At 37.8% G+C, this 20,282-nt stretch overlaps 1 protein-coding gene across 1 annotated transcript; it reads left to right on the top strand.

The window, feature by feature from the left end:
* The first annotated feature begins 409 nt into the window (after positions 1–409).
* On the top strand, positions 410–19,677 carry ATAD5 (ATPase family AAA domain containing 5). The gene is made up of 23 exons (XM_075441271.1): positions 410–531; positions 1,932–3,721; positions 4,051–4,138; positions 4,714–4,878; positions 5,405–5,543; positions 6,027–6,111; positions 6,585–6,766; positions 7,578–7,735; positions 8,040–8,193; positions 8,434–8,727; positions 9,193–9,289; positions 10,206–10,288; positions 10,411–10,556; positions 10,675–10,825; positions 11,291–11,461; positions 12,398–12,516; positions 13,410–13,503; positions 13,737–13,801; positions 14,695–14,875; positions 15,754–15,941; positions 16,235–17,061; positions 18,177–18,341; positions 18,525–19,677. The coding sequence occupies exons 1-23, from the start codon at positions 466–468 to the stop codon at positions 18,601–18,603; spliced, it is 5,487 nt and encodes a 1,828-aa protein (XP_075297386.1). The 5' UTR covers positions 410–465; the 3' UTR covers positions 18,604–19,677.
* Positions 19,678–20,282: the final 605 nt, after the last annotated feature.

Below are 20,282 nucleotides of genomic sequence, written 5' to 3' on the forward strand. Positions count from 1 at the left end.
GCGCAGAGAGTGGCGTCGGCGGGGAGGGGTCAGGGCACGTGCTGCCAGAGAGCCCCGGGCCGCCTCAGCGTGCCGCGCGCCGCCGCCGACCCCATGAAGTTTGGCCCCTCTCGCGTCCTGTGCCCCGCCCCTCTCCGTGGCGCGAAAACCCGACCGAAAGCGGCGAAGGGAGGGGGGGCCGGGCGTGGTCCCGCCGGCACGTGACCGGGGCTCTCTGGGAAGGGGCGGGGCGACCGGCCGCGGCCCCGCGTCACGTGAGGGTGAAAAGCGGACGGCCGTTGGCAGCGCGGCCCCGTCACGTGGGGCGTCGTGGCACCGCCCCCTTCCGCGCGGAGGTCCGAATCTTGTCCCTCGCGCGCTTTTCTGCCCGCCTGGCGCTCGCCCCTGTCAGGCGGCGGCGGCGGCGGCCATCGGCGGGGCCGCTCCCCGCGGCTGAGGGCTCCGCTCCCCGCCGGTGCCCGGGGCATGGTGGGCAGGGTCGCCGTGGCCGCGGCGGCCGCCTCCCTCCCCGGGAAAGACGGCGACACTCAGGTGGGGAGGCGGTGGCGGGCCGGGCGCCGCGCTGTGAGGGCGGAGGGGGCCGGGGGGGGCGGAGGGCCCCGCTTCGCCGCTGGCGCGGTCGGTGTGACGGGGGGGTGTGATCGGCCGCCCGGGCGCTGCGGGGCCGTGCCCAGCCCGGTGCCCGGCGTCACGGCCTCGCTCGCTGGCGACCGGCGGTGGGGAGCGCTGCGCGGCCCGAGCTGTCAGGGAGCGGCTGCGGGAGTATCTCCGCGGAGCCCCCGGGAGCATCTCCGCGGAGCCCCCGGGAGCTTCGGGCTGAAGCGTTTCAGATTCAGAGGGTGGTGATTTCAGGCGAGTTCGGTTTCTGATAAACTAGAAGAGTTATGGAAGTCTTTGTGAGCCGTCTCTTGGAGTTTTACAGATAAATTCTCCTTTATGGTTTGAATGCTGATGTGAGATATGAATTCTCATGTATTCATCTTCTTTAAGCGTTTTAAAAGGTGTAGTTTCTCCTTAGGGTATGTTAGGTGTTTACGGTAGGCTCATAAGCTTTAAGTGATGTTGTAGTTCTCAGTGAAGTGCTCGCCAAATGCTCTGGCAAACATGCCCAGGTAACTGATCGATCACCGGAATCGAAGCGGGCTTTCCACACCCCAGTACAGAGCTGTTGGAGCGGGGCCAGAGGAGGCCCCAGCAATGATCCGAGGGCTGCAACCCCTCTGCTGTGAGGAAAGGCTGGGAGAGCTGGGGCTGTTCAGCCTGGAGAAGAGAAGGCTGTGGGGAGACCTTAGAGCAGCTGCCAGTGCCTGAAGGAGGCTTATAAGAAAGATAGGGACAAGCTTTTTAGCAGGGCCTGTTGCCATAGGACAAGGGATAATGGTTTTAAATTAAAAGAGGGTAAACTTAGCCTAGCTATAAGAAAGAAATTCTTCAGTATGAGGGCAGTGAGACCCTGGCCCAGGTTGCCCAGAGAAACTGTGGCTGCCCCCTCCCTGGCAGGATTCAAGGCCAGGTTGGACGGGGCTTTGAGCAGCCTGGTCTGGTGGAAGGGGTCCCTGCCCGTGGCAGGGGGTCGGAATCAGATGATCTCTAAGGTGCCTTCCAACTCAAACCATTCTATCATGAAATCTCTGCAGAGCTGTTCTGAAGACCTCATGATGACATTCAGTTTTGGCAGTCTCTAATCTACATGGCATTTTCATTTTTTTGAAATGGCAGAATCTTTATTTCAAGCTTAAATGGCTTTTGAAATCATGGAGATAAGGTTGACATGCACACAGTCTTAGTGCGTGGACATGATTTTTTTTATCCTCTGAAAAACTACTAACGTCACTAATATATACTGTAGATACTGTACTGCTTTATATTACCGTACTAAGTCATCTTAAGTTTTTATAAACTTAAAATATTAATGTTGAACTTTTTTATAGCCATGCAAGAAACGGCGAGAGGAAGATACTTCTGTAAAAACAATCACAAGATATTTTTCACCATTAGCAAAACCAGTGGATAAAGTGTTGTCACCACCAAAAAACAACAATATATTGGATTATTTTAAAAAGACATCTGTAACTGAGAAAGGTACATTACCAGTTGTAGCTGGAGAAAATAAAACAGCGTTGGATGCTGACGACAAAGACTGTAAGTCACCTTTTAAGCCACCTTTAAAGCGGAAGAGGAAAGGGAAGACAGTTAATTTGAATAATAACCTAAGAGAGATGAAAGACTCTGAGAATGACCATGAAATAGAAATTAGTAGTGATGACAGCAGAGAAACAACAGGACTGAAACGAGTGAGTAATGATTTGATTGCTACTTGCACTTTAGTTGATGAAGAATGTGCAGGAGAATTAGCAGAAGATAATGTGCAAAGAGAGACCTTCTCAAATGCTGTCATCTGCAGAAAAAATGCAAAGAAAGTTGGTTCTGAAATAAATGGAACAAAAAATAGGATAAGAAAATCGAGGAAAATGAAGCACAAAGTAAATAGGGATTTGTCTGAAAGTTTTTCACCTGAAAACCAGCTGAATGAAAAGCGAAAAAAGGAAACTGAAGATCAGAAAAAGATAGTATCTCCTACAGTAGCAGAGTGTGATGCTACTATTAGTGACTCCAGTTTTGAAGTCCGTACTGATGATAAGACATCACAGGTGAATAATAGTATAATAACGGTGTCATTTGAGGACTTCTTGAAGAGTCAGGGAGAAAATACTGGCGATCACGTTGAAGACACAAAGCCAACAATGGACATTGCTACAGCAAATGAAATGGACAAAAGCGATAGTGACCCAGAGAAGTGTGAGGAATCTCAACAGCTACCGCTTAGAACAGTAACTGTCCTGGCACAAGTTCATTCCATTCCCCCAAAATTAGCTCTGTTACATAAGGAGCAAAAAGACTCTAGGAAAATAGCTTCAATTTTTTTGAAGCAGAAAGGATGTGTAGGGGAAAAAGAAAGCAGCCCTCCCCCCTTGGACAGTGAACAAACTGAACAGGTTACTCAGAAAAGAAAATCTAATGTAGTTATTGAGGAAGAAGAACTGGAGTTAGCTGTACTAGAGACTGCAGGGTCAGATTCTTTGAAGCCAAAATGTACTCTGGAAGAAAGGCATCAGTTTATGAAGGCATTTAGACAACCAACATCAGATGGCATAAGAAGTGGAGTTAAAAAGGCACCTGGAAAACAAAAGCAAGCCATTGGAAAATCTTCAAAAGAAAAAGAAGGACCTGAAGATGACATTGCTTCAAATAAAGGATTAGAAAGTGGAGTACCAGAAGATTATGTGGGCAAATGTACACATTTGAGTCCTGAAAACAACAGAACTAAAACCAAAAGACCTAAAAAGTTGCAGAAAAAAGGAAACAGAAGAAAGAAGACTTCAGAAACTAAGGAAATGAATGTCTCAAATACTAGCAGTTATAATGAAGATGAGGGTTCCGGAGCTAACGTTCTTACCAAGAAAAACACCTTAGATGTAAGAATTTCCTCAAGTCCAAAAGTGAATGACTTAAGGAGGAGTTTAAGGCAGAAGAAAATCAAAACATCAAAAAATGTTACACCTAAAAAAACCAGGATTAGAAGTACCTTTCCAGCAGATGAATTAAGTGGCTGTCCTTTACAAACTTCTACACCGAAAGCAAGCCAGCGATCCCTGAAGCAAAGCAACGTGTATAAAGCCGAGGTGATTACCGTGCCCTTTGATGGAAACAGCCCAATAAGGTAAATGTTTTAGAGTATATTCTACCTTTTTTGCACTTTGTTTTTGCAGACATTTTAGGAGTAAGACATAATTATAAATTGGTTTGAATGCATACCAAAATTGCATGAATACCGATCATGTTGGATAATAAAACAGGAGAACGAAAGCTGACTATAAATGTGCTTGTACTAAACACATTACAAAAAAAACAATACCACCAAAAACCCCACCACCAATTGGGGGGTTGCTTCTGTTTGCAGCACTGTATTTTTAAAGGCTTTTGAAAATGAGATTAACATTTCCCTTTATTAAAAAGTAATAATTTCATACTATTTTTTTCCCTAATTAGAATGAAGTTTACACGTATCAGTGCAACTACAAAATCAAATAAAGATGAAGCAATGAAAAATGAAGAGTTTAACTCCAAAAACATAAAGGTAATTTATGTAACAGCTTGCGTTTCAGTATTTTCTCATTTACTATACACGTATAATCGTGTTAGTATTCCGTATTGTCCGATAGTCTAATGTAATACAACATGACAGTTCTCAGATGCACTACAGAAAGAGAATATTAACTGTGGTTTATGATAGAATTTGAGAGAGTTTCTTGTACAGTTACTGTACCTTAGATTTTAAAGTATGTTTTATTAGTGTAAATCTACTTTTCGTAACATAACAGAAAATCATGGTCTGCGGGTTCTCAGGAGGGGACATAGTGTTTGGGTGTAGCAGAACAGCTTATGCTTAAGAACGTCACTGCCGTATTTCATTTGTTCTGTGGACAAATTGGAGAATCCCCTTGCAGGGCTCTCACTCCCTTTTGAAAAGTATTTATATCATCTTGGTTTGTTCCTCCTTTCCATTCTTTTGTTTTCTTTTTGATACAAATAAAATTTTAGAAAAATCATAGCTTTTATGAATGTGAAAAATTATACTAGAATGTGAAATACTTACCGAATGTATTGCTATTAATTGCTAGGTACTTTGGTTCTTTTGTACTTTATTAACAGATAAGCTCTACTTCTAAAAATACATCTAAAGCGAAACAGCTGATTGAAAAAGCAAAGGCTATACACCATAACAGATCAAAGGTTAATGAAGACGTACCAGTGCCTCTGAGGCGCTCCTCTCGACAGCAAGCTTTTGCTGAAAAGAAAAAGTTACAAGAAAATGAAGTAAGCCTATAGACTTTTTAGGGGGAGAAAAATTATTTTTGTTTTTGTGATTCATTTAAGCAACAAAAATGTTTCTTATCTTGCAAACGTTTATTACAAAGAATCAAATAAGGTAGATATCTATGCAATGGTATGGGAAATGTCAAATAGTAAAGGAACTGCCAGACTAGAAAGCTCATCCTAATGCAGATGTATAACGTGCAGCAGACGGTTGCACTTTAGAAGTGACTGTTTCTCTTTCCTAATGAACAGCAAGGTGTCTGTTTCACATGTGTGTATTTTAGACATTTAAATTTAGATGAGAGTAATTCTGGCGTTCATTTATATATTGGAGATCTTATTCTATATACTATTTCTTTGTAGACAACAGTAATAAAAGTATTGTGTAATCTTCCAATTGTATTTGCTAACTTCTATGCTCTTTAGCAGTTTCATCAGTTGTCTCAGTACTGATGACTAAATTGTATTGTTAATAAAGGAGGAAAAGTTGTGTCTCCTTCGTTATTTTATGTGCTTTCCCCTCTAGGAATCAGTAATAGTTTTAGATACAAGCCTGAGTGATGCCACTACTACAGTGCAGAATGTGAAGCAAAAGAATCTTCGGAGCTTAAATGATGTTTTGGGGAAGAAGGCTAGAAACTTGAAGGTTGCAAAGAATTCAAATGGTAATTGGGTTTTACTGAATGTGTTTAATTTTTATTACAGTTACAGACTATTATAACATTATTTTATAAAGCTGCCTTTGCAGTACATTGACCTTTTCTTCTGATAGTTTTATATAATATTCCAATGTATACCTTTTATTCTTATGACATGAGTTAATAGTGCAGAGGTTATTTACATGTGCTGCTTTGATTTTTCATCATTCAGGGAAAATGATGTTTGTTTGAAAAACTGCCAATAGTATATACCATGTTTTGTTGTCTTCCAATTTAAGGATTTTTTTTTTTAATGTTACAGAATATAAAGTCTATAGTGATGAAATAACTAGAAATAAAACTACAATTAATTTTCTTAAAATACTCATCTTTCCCTTAAGAAAAGGAGATTCTCTAATGTTGTTAAATGGAACATATAGATAGTGAACAGAGAAGCAAGGTTAGAATCCTATATCAGTGCTAATCTAATAATGATTTTTTTTTCTAAAGGAAAACTGGGATATCCCCCTTCCTTCCTAGGCAGAAATGCTCAAAACTGTGCAGGTGAACCAATTGTGATATTTGATGAAAGCAGGTCAGTTTTCAAGATGCAGTTGCTCAAGAATCAAAATATATTTCAAAGTTTCTTTAACATTCTCTCACTTTACAAATTTGAATACACTTATTGAAATGTGATATAAATGTTCATGGCTTTTATGCTGATTGATATGTTAATGTGCTTGCGAAATTTTAGAGTTTTTCTGGAGAGTTCCTCAACCATTATTGAGCCATTTTAGAAGGCTGAAAATGTAGTTCATGACTGATTAAAAGAAATCCTAAATTGCATATAAAAGTACACACCCAAAGAGGACTGTTTTTTAAAATTAAATTCTCTAACACAAAATTTGAAATTAAATGTAAACTTACGACATTTAAACTAATTCTGGCAGTTCTCCCAGACTATGTCTAACTTGTGTGTAGAAGTGAACGCAATTAAATTCTGTTGCAAGCTTTACATAGTTGGTAGTTCTAATGATTTTTTTTTTTTCATTTCTATTTTCATTAAAGCCAAGATGCATCTGAAAATTCTCAAGATGATGATCAGTTCAGAGCAAAACGTGAATTCTTGATGAGTGGCTTGCCAGAGTCACTGAAAAGACAGATTGCAAAGAAAGCAGCAGCAATGGAAGCGTACTCTCTAGCAAGTTCATGTTTTAAGACTGTTGTCCATGTACAACAGAAGGATGACTGTAAGCTTTTGTTCAGCCGTTGTGTAAATGTGTATAATAATTTTTAGTAAATCTGTGCGGAAAAGAAAATTGAACAGCATAACTTACTGTTATGACTGGAATAATTGGTAGTTCCATCCTGTTATGTGTCACAGTAAGAGAACAAAACGTACAAGCTTCTAGTGAGATGTTTTTGAATACATGGTTTACAAATTAAATTGATGCTAAAGTAATGTACACATTTATGGGTGGGGAAGCAAAATTTTTAATATTTAGTGAAAAATATTAGTCTTTGAAGTTCCAGTTTGGAGAATAAAGATCATTCTGGACTGACTGGGGCAGACACCATTTACTTCTGACAAAGGCAAAGTATTTCTCAAATGAGAAAAGAACAGCCCATTTCTTTCCACTAAGTGAGGGAGTGTGCTACAATGTTCTTATGAAAGGGCGTGACAAGAGCAGAAGGTAGAATAGCACTTAACAGCGCTGTATTTGCAAACCAACCAATAAACAAAATCCTTAGTTAGCATCTGTCCTACAGAGACCTGGTGAGGGCACAAGTTGTTAGTTAGAGCAAGCAGAGCCCAGGAGCAACTTGCTGGAGAAATGTGTGCAAAAATGTGCAAATTTGTTCTGCTTGTGGGAGGCGGAATTAGTAAAGATTAAAAGCTGATGTAGTGCAAGTTAAATAAGCTTGGCTCTGACATGAGAAAGCTGTAATTAAGAGCATTTACTCTTACCTGCTGCAGGATGGTTTTGTCTGTGACTATCTCTGTTTTGTTAACAGAAGTTTCCTCTTGCTGTTTTGTTTTTGGTGGGGGTTCTTTTGTAGGTTATCCAATGTGGAAATTGAAATCACCATTGTGTCCTCTATTAACTAAGCTAAGGAAACTCAATACCGAAGTCACTAATGTCACAAAAATCACTCTCTCACTTGGTGAATTTTCCACTGTGAATTCAAAACTGGCTGGAGACTGTTCTGCACCTGTGGTTAGTACTTTAAAATGGGGGCTTGTGTTACAAGAAAAATGAAAAGAAACTTGCAGTTGTTTTGTTACTTGCTAGCGCTTCTGTTGTTTTAAAAAATTCTGTAGTTTGAAGCTGTGTCAGTCCTGGATTATTTTTTTTCTTGTGTTTAATTTGCCCATTTTGCATCCTAACATTAGACAGTTCTCAAGGCTTTCTGTTAATTTCTGGGTTTAACAAGACAGCTACCAATGTAACATATGCAAAACTGTCATTGTTACTCTGTGTAATGTTTTCAAGTAATAATTTGTGTGTGTGTGTGTGACAGCTTTCTGGCCACCGACCAGTTTTTCCTGATACATTCAGAGAAGATTTACTAGATGAGATCATATCTTCTAATTGTCAGTTTCCTGTGAGAAAATACTTCCACAAGTTTCTGAAAAAGCAAACAGAACAGTTGGGGTTGGAAAACAGTCTGCAAGGTTAGTAATCTACATCGGGGAAAAATAAACACACTCACACTCTCTCTGGCATAAAGACACAATTTGGAATTTCCAGAAATGTTTCAGTGAAAGAATACTGTTGTTGGAAATAAATTGGTCCTCACATTTTAGGTCATTTTGCTCAAATTGTTCAAATATGGCTTAAACTGTACAACGTATGGTTGTAATGGACATAGCTTGAAATTGTAAAGTATATACTTTTTTTTTCCCACCCCTTAGAAAGCAGAGATGGCATTGCAAATTCTAAGTTAACTCAGAAACATTCTGACAATTGGAAGGAAACTAAGAGGAAAAGGAAGGAAACAGAAGACCACAAATCAAAAAGAAGAAAACAAATTGAAGGTACAGAGACTGAAATAAAATCCAAAGCTTCCAGGAACCTTATTTCTCCCATATCTGGAGAAAAACAAGCAGAGACAGGACAAACAAAACATTTGGCAAAAAACAAGACCCAGAAACCAGATGTTATGACAGAAGACACTGAATATTTATCAGGGCCAAATGCACTTTCAGGTAACTGCACTTCCTGTCTGATTTGAATTCTCTTTGCATTGGAGGAATGTATATATGATGTAGATCTTGGTCTCTTCTCCCAAGTAACTAGCGATAGTATGAGAGGAAATGGCCTCAAGTTGCATCAGGGGAGGTTTAGATTAGATATTAGGAAAAATATCTTTACTGAAAGAGTGGTCAGGCATTGGAACAGGCTGCCCACAGAGGTGGTGGAGTCCCCATACCTGGAGGTGTTCAAAAAACGTTTAGATGTGGCACTTCGGGACATGGTTTAGCAGGCATGGTGGTGTTGGGTTGGCGGTTGGACCTGATAATCTTAGAGGTCTTTTCCAACCTTAATGATTCTATGATTCTATGTCAGCCGTCCACTGTGATGCAAAAATCGTACCTGGTCTTAATATTCTACTGGATTTGATCAACTCTTTTGCATGAAGAACTACTTAAAAATGGGTATTTTTTCTGTAGGTGTTGAAAAGGAGGACATGCTCTGGACAGAAAAATACCAGCCTCAAGATTCCAGTGAACTTGTAGGGAACAAGAAAGAAATTGAAAGGCTACACAGGTCAGAAGTGCGGGCATGGATCCATTCTTAAAACAACTCAAAGCATCCTATTACTTGATTACGCTCACAGAAGTGAAGTCAGTTATTTTATACTATGCTCGAATAACACTCACAGTGTATATGTTTGTGGCCTCTGTTACTGTGTCCTTCCAAAAAGTTGCAGAAACAAATCGTCATTTGGTGTGAAAGATCTTTTGGTCATAGCTTCTTTTACAGTAGTGCTTCAGTATCTTGTATGGTGTAGTACAAAACAGAAACACACATGAAATGCTACATTAGGCTGTGAGATAGAACGAAATACGGTAACTAATGCCCTTGAAAGTTAGGAAAAATTTATTTTTGTCAGGATATTTAAATTTACGCACTACGAATGAGAGATAGCAACTTATCAGTACTTGTCTATACTTCCCTGCAAGTATGCCTGGTCCTGATCTTGAGGCACTGCCTCTGTGTTTGACAGTAATTTAGCGCTCAAGTCCATCTAATATATTGCGCTTTCAGTTAAATTTTCTGTGTGGGTTTAAGTTATTGTTGTGGTTCTTACACAGAATTGAAAGACCCACCTGGCAAATAATACTAAACTGTGAATAACAGAGCATTTTCCACGGTTTAAGTAGTTCCGTAGGTGAAAAATGTATTCTCCAAAGAAAGTTATTTTACCAAAAAAACTTAGTTTTATACCAATCAACTAATAGAACGGGGAATGAAGGAGGAATCCTTCTTTACAAAAGAATCAAACAAACCCTGAGCAACTTTTTTGTTGTTGTTTTAAATCTGAAAGGACTTAGTAAGTTTCTGAGAGGGGTAACAAGTGGCTGATATCTCTTATGTTCTGTTCCATCTGAATTTGGTTCACTTCATTCAGCAGTAATCTTGATTTTTTTTTTTTTCCTTGTTCTGTTCCTTCCTTTTATAGTTGGTTAAAAGAATGGAAAAAAAGAGCTGATTGGGAAGAAAAAAGAAATCAGAAAGGAGAAAAGGAGGACAAAGAGCATCAAGGTGCTGATAGAATCAAAAATAATATATGTAGCTTGTCTTTGTTAAAGCTGACATAAAAATGACATGAATTGGTATTGGTTTGAACAATCCTTTCTTCTCTTTTCTTTTAAATAATTCTACAGATTCTTTGGACAGTCTTGACTTTAAAGATAATAAATCTGATATTGAGGAAGAGACTAGCCTTTGCAATACAGTTCTGATAACTGGCCCACCGGGAGTGGGGAAAACTGCTGCAGTATATGCTTGTGCTCAGGAGCTTGGTTTTAAGGTTTGTGGAGTCCTTTCCTCAGTACTTTTTTTTTCATTTGTAACTAGTGATATGAAAGCATTCATAATACAAGATGTCTACTTTTTTTTTTATATATACAAATTAAATACCATTGCAGATATTTGAAGTCAATGCCTCGTGCCAGCGTAGTGGTAGACAGATACTGTCTCAACTAAAAGAAGCTACTCAGTCTCATCAAGTGGACAAAAAAGGCATTAATGCACATAAGCCTTGCTTTTTTAACAGTTGTAGCAGTGCCAAGTCACCAAGTAAGTTTCATGGTTGTATCTGGGTTTTTTGTTTGGTTGGGGGTTTTGGTTTTGGTTTTTGTTTGTTTTTTTTTTTAAGAACTGAGTTCCAAAACCAATTTTTAGACATCAATTGTTTAAAAAAAAAAAAAAAAGGCAAATTTCAGCTTATCTGGCCATAATAATAAGAAATGCTCTGTTGGTTAACGCAACTACGTACCAAATTAAATAATGATTTTATCAAAATGACTGACTCTTGATGATCTGAAGTTATTTCTGTAGTAGTGGAGTAAGTGCTATGGCACTTCTGTTGAAGTTGAACAGAAATCACTCCCTGTAACAGGAGGAAAGCAAACAAGCAGAAATCAGCACAGTAAACCTGTCCTGTACTAGATAGAAAACTGGGATTTGCTCTAAATTTGCTTGAGAAATGTCAGTTTGAGATTACATTTCCCACTTAAGTTTAATATAAAACATATCTTGCAGAAAAAATGTGTTCTCCAAAGAAAGTTATTTCACCAAGAAAACCTCCACTGTCACCAAAAGGAGCCAGATTAAAACGAAGCTTACCCCCTAAAACACTTGTAAACTATTTAAAAATTTCTTCCAAACGTAAAGGTAATGATGGAACAGTTACATCCCAAGAAAAAAACAAAGGTAGGTATAACTATTTAATTAATTAGCTTTGGAGATGAATGAACTTAATGCATCTCAGGTACACGTTAACTGTATAGAAAGTAGTCATTACTTTGTGTTACAGGAGAGTTAACTAGGGTACAGACAGTGTGAAGTTCAGTAGGCTTTCCTGAGTTGCTTGGTTTGGGGTGGTTTTGGGGTGTTTTTTGGAGCATTTAGGTAGGAGAAGATAAATTAAAAACTGTCTCTAGATTAACGCACCTTTGTATTACCTCAGTGCCTGTTTCAGACTGGTGTGGAATGGTCATCATGCTAGGTGGTGTGTATATATATATATATACACATATATATCAAAATGACTGCCACAGAACTTGGAGGTCCTGTAAAGCCAGTAAGTGTTTGATTACAGACTGTGGATTTTAATATACAAAAGGGCACGCTGAAATCTTTGAGTCTTTTAACATTGGAAGGTATATTTCAAAATGTTTTGTGGCACCAGGAAGCCTTAAGGACAGGTTTTTAGAAAGGAAATAGTGTATTTGGACAACCAGTGTTTTTGCACAAACAGTAGAGAGGAATGCATGAGTAAAGTGCTGGATAGATTTGGGGCAATCAAGTCTAGCCATCTTTTCAGGCAATCATATTGCATTGTCTTGACTTCAATCTACTCCATACCCCTGAGACATCATAGGTCACAAACAGGTTAGGTGCAGAATTAATTTTACAAATAGTCAGCCCTTCACCAAACATGATTGAATTCCCAGCAAATTTTTGCAAATTTTTTTTTTTAAACAAGACATCAGAACAGGATGTGGGTCAGATTTCTAGGTTTTTGTGACAGTGTAGATTTTCTGAAGCAGTTTGTACATGGGGTGTTTCTGAAACCAGCGTCTAGAATGCATATTGTATGGTTTCAGTTCTCCTTTACTTCCTGCTCAATTCTCTGTCCATCTGCAGGAAATACTCAGAATTCACATGAAGAAAAGAAAGATGCTCAATTTAAGGCAGTAAACAAAGAAGCAGAAGGAGGAGATCACAACAGAAAAAATGCAACATCTCTCATTCTTTTTGAAGAGGTAAAATTCACGTGAATTATACTGATGTGACCAATACATCCTTTCATTATGTTTAAAGAATTTAACTTTTTTTCCCCTTCCTTCCTGAGACGTCTAGGTAGATTCAAGCGTGAGGATTATCAACTTAAAAATTAATTCAATGTTTAATGATTTCATCCTCATGAGTACTTTTTTAAACCATGGATCACTATTTTACAAAGTTATTTTAAAAGATAAAGAAACTATCATCTATCAACAGCTGTTCACTGTTGGAACAGTTTGCAGGATTCTGCTAATTTAATTGCTTGATTTACATCAGAAGTGTTGGCTTATAATTTTACATGCTTACATGCACTGAGATGCTTTAGAAGTCACCATTAACACCGAAGTAATTACAATATCTAAGCCCACAGTAAATTCTTCTTTGCTTTAACCTCTTGCCCAAAAATGTCTTTGAGTCTTAAACTAAGAATACAAAATTGCAGCCAAAAACGGAATTTTACGTAAATAAAGGAGGTATAGCAATTGCTAAATGTGGGCTGATCCTACAGATCACCGGTGTAATTCTATTAAAAAGTTAAAAACAAACTCAAGAGCCACATGGATGTGGTCCTGGGCAACCTGCTCCAGGTGACCCAGCTTGAGCAAGGGTGTTGGACTTGTTGACCTCCAGTGGTCCCTTCCAGCCTCAGCCAGCCTGTGATTTCTGTAAGCTTCAGCTCAGAAGACTGATCGAAGCGTTGCGTGCCAACAAGTGAACTTTACCTGAAGCGTGTATATTGTCATTGCCCATGCGTGTTCAAGAAACCTGAATTAATGTTAAGTCTTACTCGGCCATGAGCAGTGTGACTGCATGCAGAGTTTGTAGCTATTATTAAAGCTATTGATACTTTGCACTCATTTGTTTTCTGTAGGTAGATATAATATTTGATGAAGATGCAGGATTTCTAAGTGCAATAAAGACATTCATGGCAACTGCAAAGAGACCTGTAATTCTTACTACCAATGGTGAGTAGTATTTGTTACAGTAATTAGGCTTCACAGACGGAAGAGCCTCTTTTAATAAGATGGTTTAAGTGGTAGTGGTTGAATACAGCTCCTAAATGTAAAATTAAATGAGTGGAGACTATAAAGCGAGTATTTTAGTATTTGAACAAAGATACTGACTGCTCTAATAGGTAAAGAAAATAATTCGTTTTCAACATAATGCTGTGACAGTTCACTGATACCTCTCTATATAGATCCTACGTTCAGCTTCATGTTTGATGGCTGTTTTGAAGAGATCAACTTTAGAACCCCTTCTTTGGTAAGTCTGTGTTTGGAAATGCAGATACATCCTAAGCAAGTAATTGTCAGCTAATTTAAGTTTGTAATTTAAATGTTGGTGTTGGTTTATATTTATCTGATGTAATATGTGTTTCATCAGAAGACTATTTTTGAGAGTTTTTATGTACGGATGTGTAGGATGTATTTATCTTTACATCTAGTATTTTTATTACTAGCCTTGAAGATTTCTTAATCATTTATTATTTGAGAGAATTACAATAAGAACATCACTTCATTACTTAATTTAGTTTTTAGGATGTAGTAATTAATTTCATAGATGATATATTTAATAGCTTTGATCTGAAGGCTCGCTATGTGCCAGTATTGGTTGATTTTATTATTAAAAAGTACAGGAACTATTCTTCAATGTAAATGTTAGTATTCTGTATAGCAAATAATTTTATTTGCAACTATGTATTATATGAAAAACCTACATAAATGAGAATCAGAAGGAACTGCCTTTTGAGAAGAGGAATTTTTCAGTGTGAAATGGAAAATCTTTTGGGCTACCAGACAACTGCAGGGTTAAAAGAAAGAAAGAAAAACCTCTAATATAGTTCACAAAAACCTGTTCACTGGTGATGAGAAGCAAGGTGTATGTGGTTTCAGGAACACAGGCAGAGTATGTGTGGTTGGTTTGTTTCCAGTGAGTTGAATTTCTAAATTTAATTCTCTAATGTGGACTATTTAGATTTGATACAGTATTCTGCTTTTCCAGGGAGGTTTTAATGTAACTGTAATCTAATTTAATAAACAATCTTCTGTATTAGAAGGAAAAACGCATTGCAAGCATAAATAGAATAATTTGCTTCTGTGTGACTATTGAGTCTGGTAAGAGTTGTTTTCAGTGGTCTTTGTCTAACTTTTGTTTAGATAAATGCTGCTAGCTATCTTCAAGTGCTGTGTCTGGCTGAGAATCTACGAACAGATGTGAAAGACTTAACTGCCTTGTTAACCACAAATAACTGTGATATCCGACAAAGTATTCTCCACTTACAATTTTGGGTTAGAAGTGGAGGTGGATGCTTGAAAGACAAATGTTTGGCACATCATGGTAGGTTGATCTAATTTAATTAAAAATCTCCATCTTAACATGAATTTGATGAACTCAAACCATTCTTAGAGATGTATGAATAGATGGTAACTTTCTATAAGACTCCTAAACAGTTGGGTAGGGTTTGGGGGTTTTTTTCTGGCTACTTCAAAGCCTTGTATATATGCATAGGGAACTAAAAGTTTGATTTTTATTGCACCTGTTTATTACCAGTCATTATGGTACTTAATTATAGAATCATAGAATGTAAGGGTTGGAAGGGACCTTAAAGATAAAGTCTGCCAGTTCCCTCAGGACCCGTGGATGCATCTCATCAGGCCCCATGGACTTGTGCACCTTCAGGTTCATTATCTCCCTTTCCTCTTCTGAGTAGCAAAATTGGGCACAGCAGAGAGCTAGTAGTAGTTTCCCTTCAACTCAGAATTTGCAGTTCTCTGTCCATTTAGCTGAGCTGTAGGTAATTCACCGAGAAGAAGCAGAACTGAAAAAGGAGAAAAATTGGACAGCTAACAAGCAGGCAGCAAGGGTAAGAACTTGGTCCCAAAGGATACAGGCAGAATATCCTCCACAGGTGTGGGTGTGTGAGACAGTGTGTGAGTGAGCAACAGATAGAGATTGGCAGGGCATGAAAGGAAGACCAGACTATTTCAAATGGTTACTTGCAAAGAAGGGAGAGCGGGCAGATTTGTAACAGTTAAAGAAATGAAATGGGGATGATGAATGGGGATGACTAATTTCAGTTGCTATATTCATTCAGAAGTGCAGCAAGAGGCAACAGTTACGGTATCCATTATAAAAGGAATTGAGGTAAAGAGGGGGAAAATCAATTTCATGATGCAATTGTTTCTTTTCAAGTAAACCATGTTATCTTCATGCAGGAGGAGATAAGACAAATAAAGCAGATCCCGTCATTCATTCTGAAAAGACTACTGATTCCAAGATTGATTTCTCTCAAGCTGATGCACGTCTTCAGGAGTTTCCAAAATGTGATACAGGCTGTATAGAGACATTGCTTGGCCTTAAGAATATCCTGTTGCCTTCAGAAGATCTGTTTACATTTCTTAAGGTATTTTTGTAGTTGACTAGCTAATACTTTGAATGATTGCCAGATAACTGAGTGTAATTGTCCCTGTGAATAGCATCTTCATAGAACCAAATCTCTTTGAAAAGGTTTGTTGCAGAAATTAGGGGACTGTGTCGTTACTAAGCAAAATCTGAACGGAGGCAGCCTCCTGCAAGCAAAACAGTCCCTCGCCTCATAAACACAAAGCCAGGAGTACAAGATTTTCTGTAACAACATTTTTATTAAAAAAAAAAAAAAATTTAATAATAAAATTTTTCATTATTATTATTTTACAGCATAAAATCACAACCATGGAGAAATGGAATAAATTGATGCAGCTTCTCACAGAATTCCAGATGAAGAAAGTGGATTTTATATATAGTAATCTTGAACAACTTCTTCCCTTACCACTGCAAGTCCTTTCAAACCAATCTGAAGCCTCTAACTGTATACTTGAAAGGACTACCGTAGTTTCTTCAAAAAACAGATCTACTAACACTTACTGCTCTGAAAAAAGTAGCCCTGGAAAAAAGTCTAAAAAGACAAAGAAAAAAAGGCTTGATGTATTGGATGATAGTGACTTATTTGATACTGGACTGAACTATTCAGCTGAATTCATAACTTTGCCATCGGATAGTCCTACATCATGTGCTGAAGTGAACAAAAAGGAACCAAAATTGATGAATAAAGAAGAAAAAGAAATTAAAACTAAAACCTCAGCAAACAAGAAGAGGTCTGCTCTTGTTTTTGAGTGTCTGAATTCACTGACTGAATTTGTGGAGAATATGTCTTTCTTGGATTGCTGTGTAAACACTAATATCGAGGAACCACTGGAGTTTTCTAAAGATGAAGGATTTAATTGGACAAATGGCAAAATCAAGAACGGTCTTTGTGATGAATTCAGTATAGAAAATACTGATTGGTGGAGTTCCCAGAGCTGTAGTGAAATAAAGGCAACTATTGAAGCTCTCAGTTTTAACAAATGTTCTGTGAATATTTCAAAAAACTTGGAATCCTCTTTGAGCACCAGTGAAACACCTGAAAATGATCAACTGCAGGGACTTAGTTTGCACATTTCAAACACAAGAAATTCTGTATCCTTCAGTCAGTCGGCTGATTCAAGGTAAGACTTTGCTAATATTTCTGGAATATAATGCAGTTATGTGTCAAGAAAAGCATTCCACAGGTTATACAACTGTTTCAGATATCATGTGTATGTGTTCTTAGCAATAAGAATATTGTCGGTGTGTCTCGACATGCTGCCATACGTTGTTCGCTTTGCTTGTATAAGCTTAAATTAACTGCTTGACAGTCTCAGCAAAAAGTGACTTTTCTCATTTGAATAGCCTGACTATACTGTTGTTTGGTAATGGTAGCCTTAATCTTGTCTATTTACTTTAAAAACAAACACCACCACCACACCCAAAAGAATAACAAAAACCTAAAAGAAAGGCTTTTTCAAGACAGACAGATGGACTGAAATGCATTCTGCCAGTACTAGACATGCAGAGTGCCTGGTCATATTGAGGCTGTATTAAATGCATAGGTGTTGCTTGATGAAGACCTAACAGAATTCAGAGCAAAGTTATTGCAGGTTTTTTTGTAGTAACTTATGCTAATGAAGAATAAGCTTTAATATATTATAAAAGATCAAAGAATACGTTGCTGCTAGCGAGTGTGGATCTAAAAGATTGTTTTTAACATAAACAAGTCTTCATACCTGAAATGGGCATAATAGGCGAACAAAACTTGTTCAAGTGTCTGAATAGCAAAACATGTCAGACTGTTATTTCTGTACATCAGTACCCAGAAGAGCAATGTCAAAATGGATCTAACCATCTGACTTGTGAGTTATACGTTGGATCTGATATTGACACTCTGGCAAATACCAATCGCATGACACTCTTTATTTTTGAAGCCCACAGATGCTTTTGGTTACATTGTCTGAGGGATGCACTAAACCTCACATACATAACTAGATTGTGAAGACCTCCCCATCTTAGATGCTACAGTTAAGCTAAGAGCACTGGCCAAACAAACTGCTGTTTCTCGTGTTTCTGTTTGAGTGCAGCTTTGTGATGCTGCGTAAGAAACACACTGTTACAAGTTGAAGGCATCTAATCTATTGGACAGTTTTGGACACCAGTATGTTTAACAGAGTTTTAAACCAGTGGATTTGATCTTAAAGGAGCAAAATAGGGACTGCCTGAAACAATAAAGCTTTGTTCTCCATTTTAGCATTCACAAAAAAGCACAGAAGAGGCTGGCAGTCATCAGAACTGTATTTTCCAGAAGTCCTTTAAACCTGGGTAATAAGCAAGCCAGCATACTTGAATACCTCCCCACTCTTCGCAGTATCTGTAGGTCTGAGAAGCTTAAAGAGCAAGAGAAGACTAAAAGAAGGTAAGTTTTGGTTTTCCTAGATCTTACTACATTTCAATATACAAGGTAGTTAAGACTTTCAATAAAATATCAAATGATTCTAGACAAGAAAGGCGAACATTTGCCTCTAAATAATAGAAGTGTTGCCTCATATTTGGAAATAACTTTGTCCCCTTATAGTCACTTTTACTTTTCTTTTTACAGGTTCTTGCATTATCTTGAAGGGATTCATCTCGAAATACCCAGACAAATGATAAATGCTCTGTCTTTGGACTTCCCTTAAAATTGCTAAGACCAGAAATACTTTGTGCCTAATGGTGGTATTCTCACCATGTTGTTTTTTTTCACCACATTATTTTATTGTATATTTAGAGCCATTTCTATATTAAATTTCTACAAATATTTAAAATCATGTATATATCTATTACCATGGTATCTCTCTCCACAACTGAAATGTGGGTTGGTTTGGTGCTTGTCCAGTAAGTGCATTTATAATCTTAAATGCACAAACTAATCAATGGGGATTACTTCATACTATCTTTCTCTGTAATTTGTGTATCGTATAGGAAGAAGTCCTTTTGTAATGAGCAACTGTCACACCTTCAACAGCAAAGTTGCTTTTTTCAGAGGAGACTTTTATTAAATTAAGCTTGTTTCTTTCTAAATTTGCAGTTAAGTGTTCAGTGACCCAGGCTATGAGGGGGCATGGAGACAATGCGACACGTCTAAAATGTAAATGACTAAAACCAACTCTTAGCCATAATGACTGGGTAACAAAGTCTTTACAAAGCACTGTGCCTCAATGTACATATATTTGTATACATTTGGTTTAATTTTATTATTTACAGCTGTCAGATCTGCATGTTAATCTCCTGAAAAGGTAGAGAAATTATTGCTGTAGCTTGAGATGGACTCAGAGATTAGGCAAGATTTTGTAAGTCACAATTACTCCAGTGTTACTTTGGCTTCAGTAATATTTAACTACTTCTAGTCTTGTATATTGTGTTATATTTTTATACTTCATTTTGTATTTGACAAGACTTCAGCCTGCTTATTTGTGATTTAATCTGTTTTTATACGACAATAAATTTGTGACACTTTGCTACAATACTGAATATTTCTGTTCTATGTAAACTCCTAAAACTCAATGTTTTCAGTCCACAAAGATGACGTTTAAGGGTTTTTAAACTGGAAATATTTCAACTATGTACTTGTCTGCCTTTAAGTTGCAGTTGGACTGTTTCTCTTCCTCAAACTGATTCAGATTGGTGTCATGCAGTGGTACTCCACTTACCTCAATGTTTCTGTAATAATAAGGAAGGGCATTTTCTAGTACATTCTGTTTTCATCTTGTATTTTTCATGTCTTAAAGATGTTCAGGAATGAGAAATATTTATGAAAACTGTAAATTATTTTAAGCTTCCACATTGTAGATAATAATCTTTATAGCTTACTCAGTAGTCCAGAATTATCAAATAAGAATGAAGTGGTGGCTGTTCAAAATTTCATGGGTTGTATTGCTGTGTCAATGGTCTAAGGAACTCCTGTACATTTTTGTAAAAATAAATAAAACTTTTTTTAAAAAAATTAAACAACAACATAGAAGTGTATCTGTTCACTGCATTATAAAGGCAGTCTCAATCTAACTAGATTACAGTGGGGACCTACATAAATTGGAAACAGACCCTATAAAGTATTATCTTAGGAAGTTCATGAGTAATTTAAAAGACATAAGGTAGAAAGCAATGGGAGACAACGTACCTCCTTTTGAAGTCAACTCTCTGCTTCTAATAATTGCCTTAAGAATTTGTTACAGAATCTCCAGACTATGGTGTCCAAAAGGAGTCCAAACAGTAAGGTGGAATTCAAGTAGTTCACTTCTTGATAAGACACTTTAGTCGGTTTTATGAGGTAATTGCACATAAGCTAGTTTGAATGAAAGATAATCTACTTGTGATTATT

Source organism: Opisthocomus hoazin, chromosome 21 (genome assembly GCF_030867145.1).
Source record: "Opisthocomus hoazin isolate bOpiHoa1 chromosome 21, bOpiHoa1.hap1, whole genome shotgun sequence".
NCBI classification, from domain to species: Eukaryota; Metazoa; Chordata; class Aves; order Opisthocomiformes; family Opisthocomidae; genus Opisthocomus; species Opisthocomus hoazin.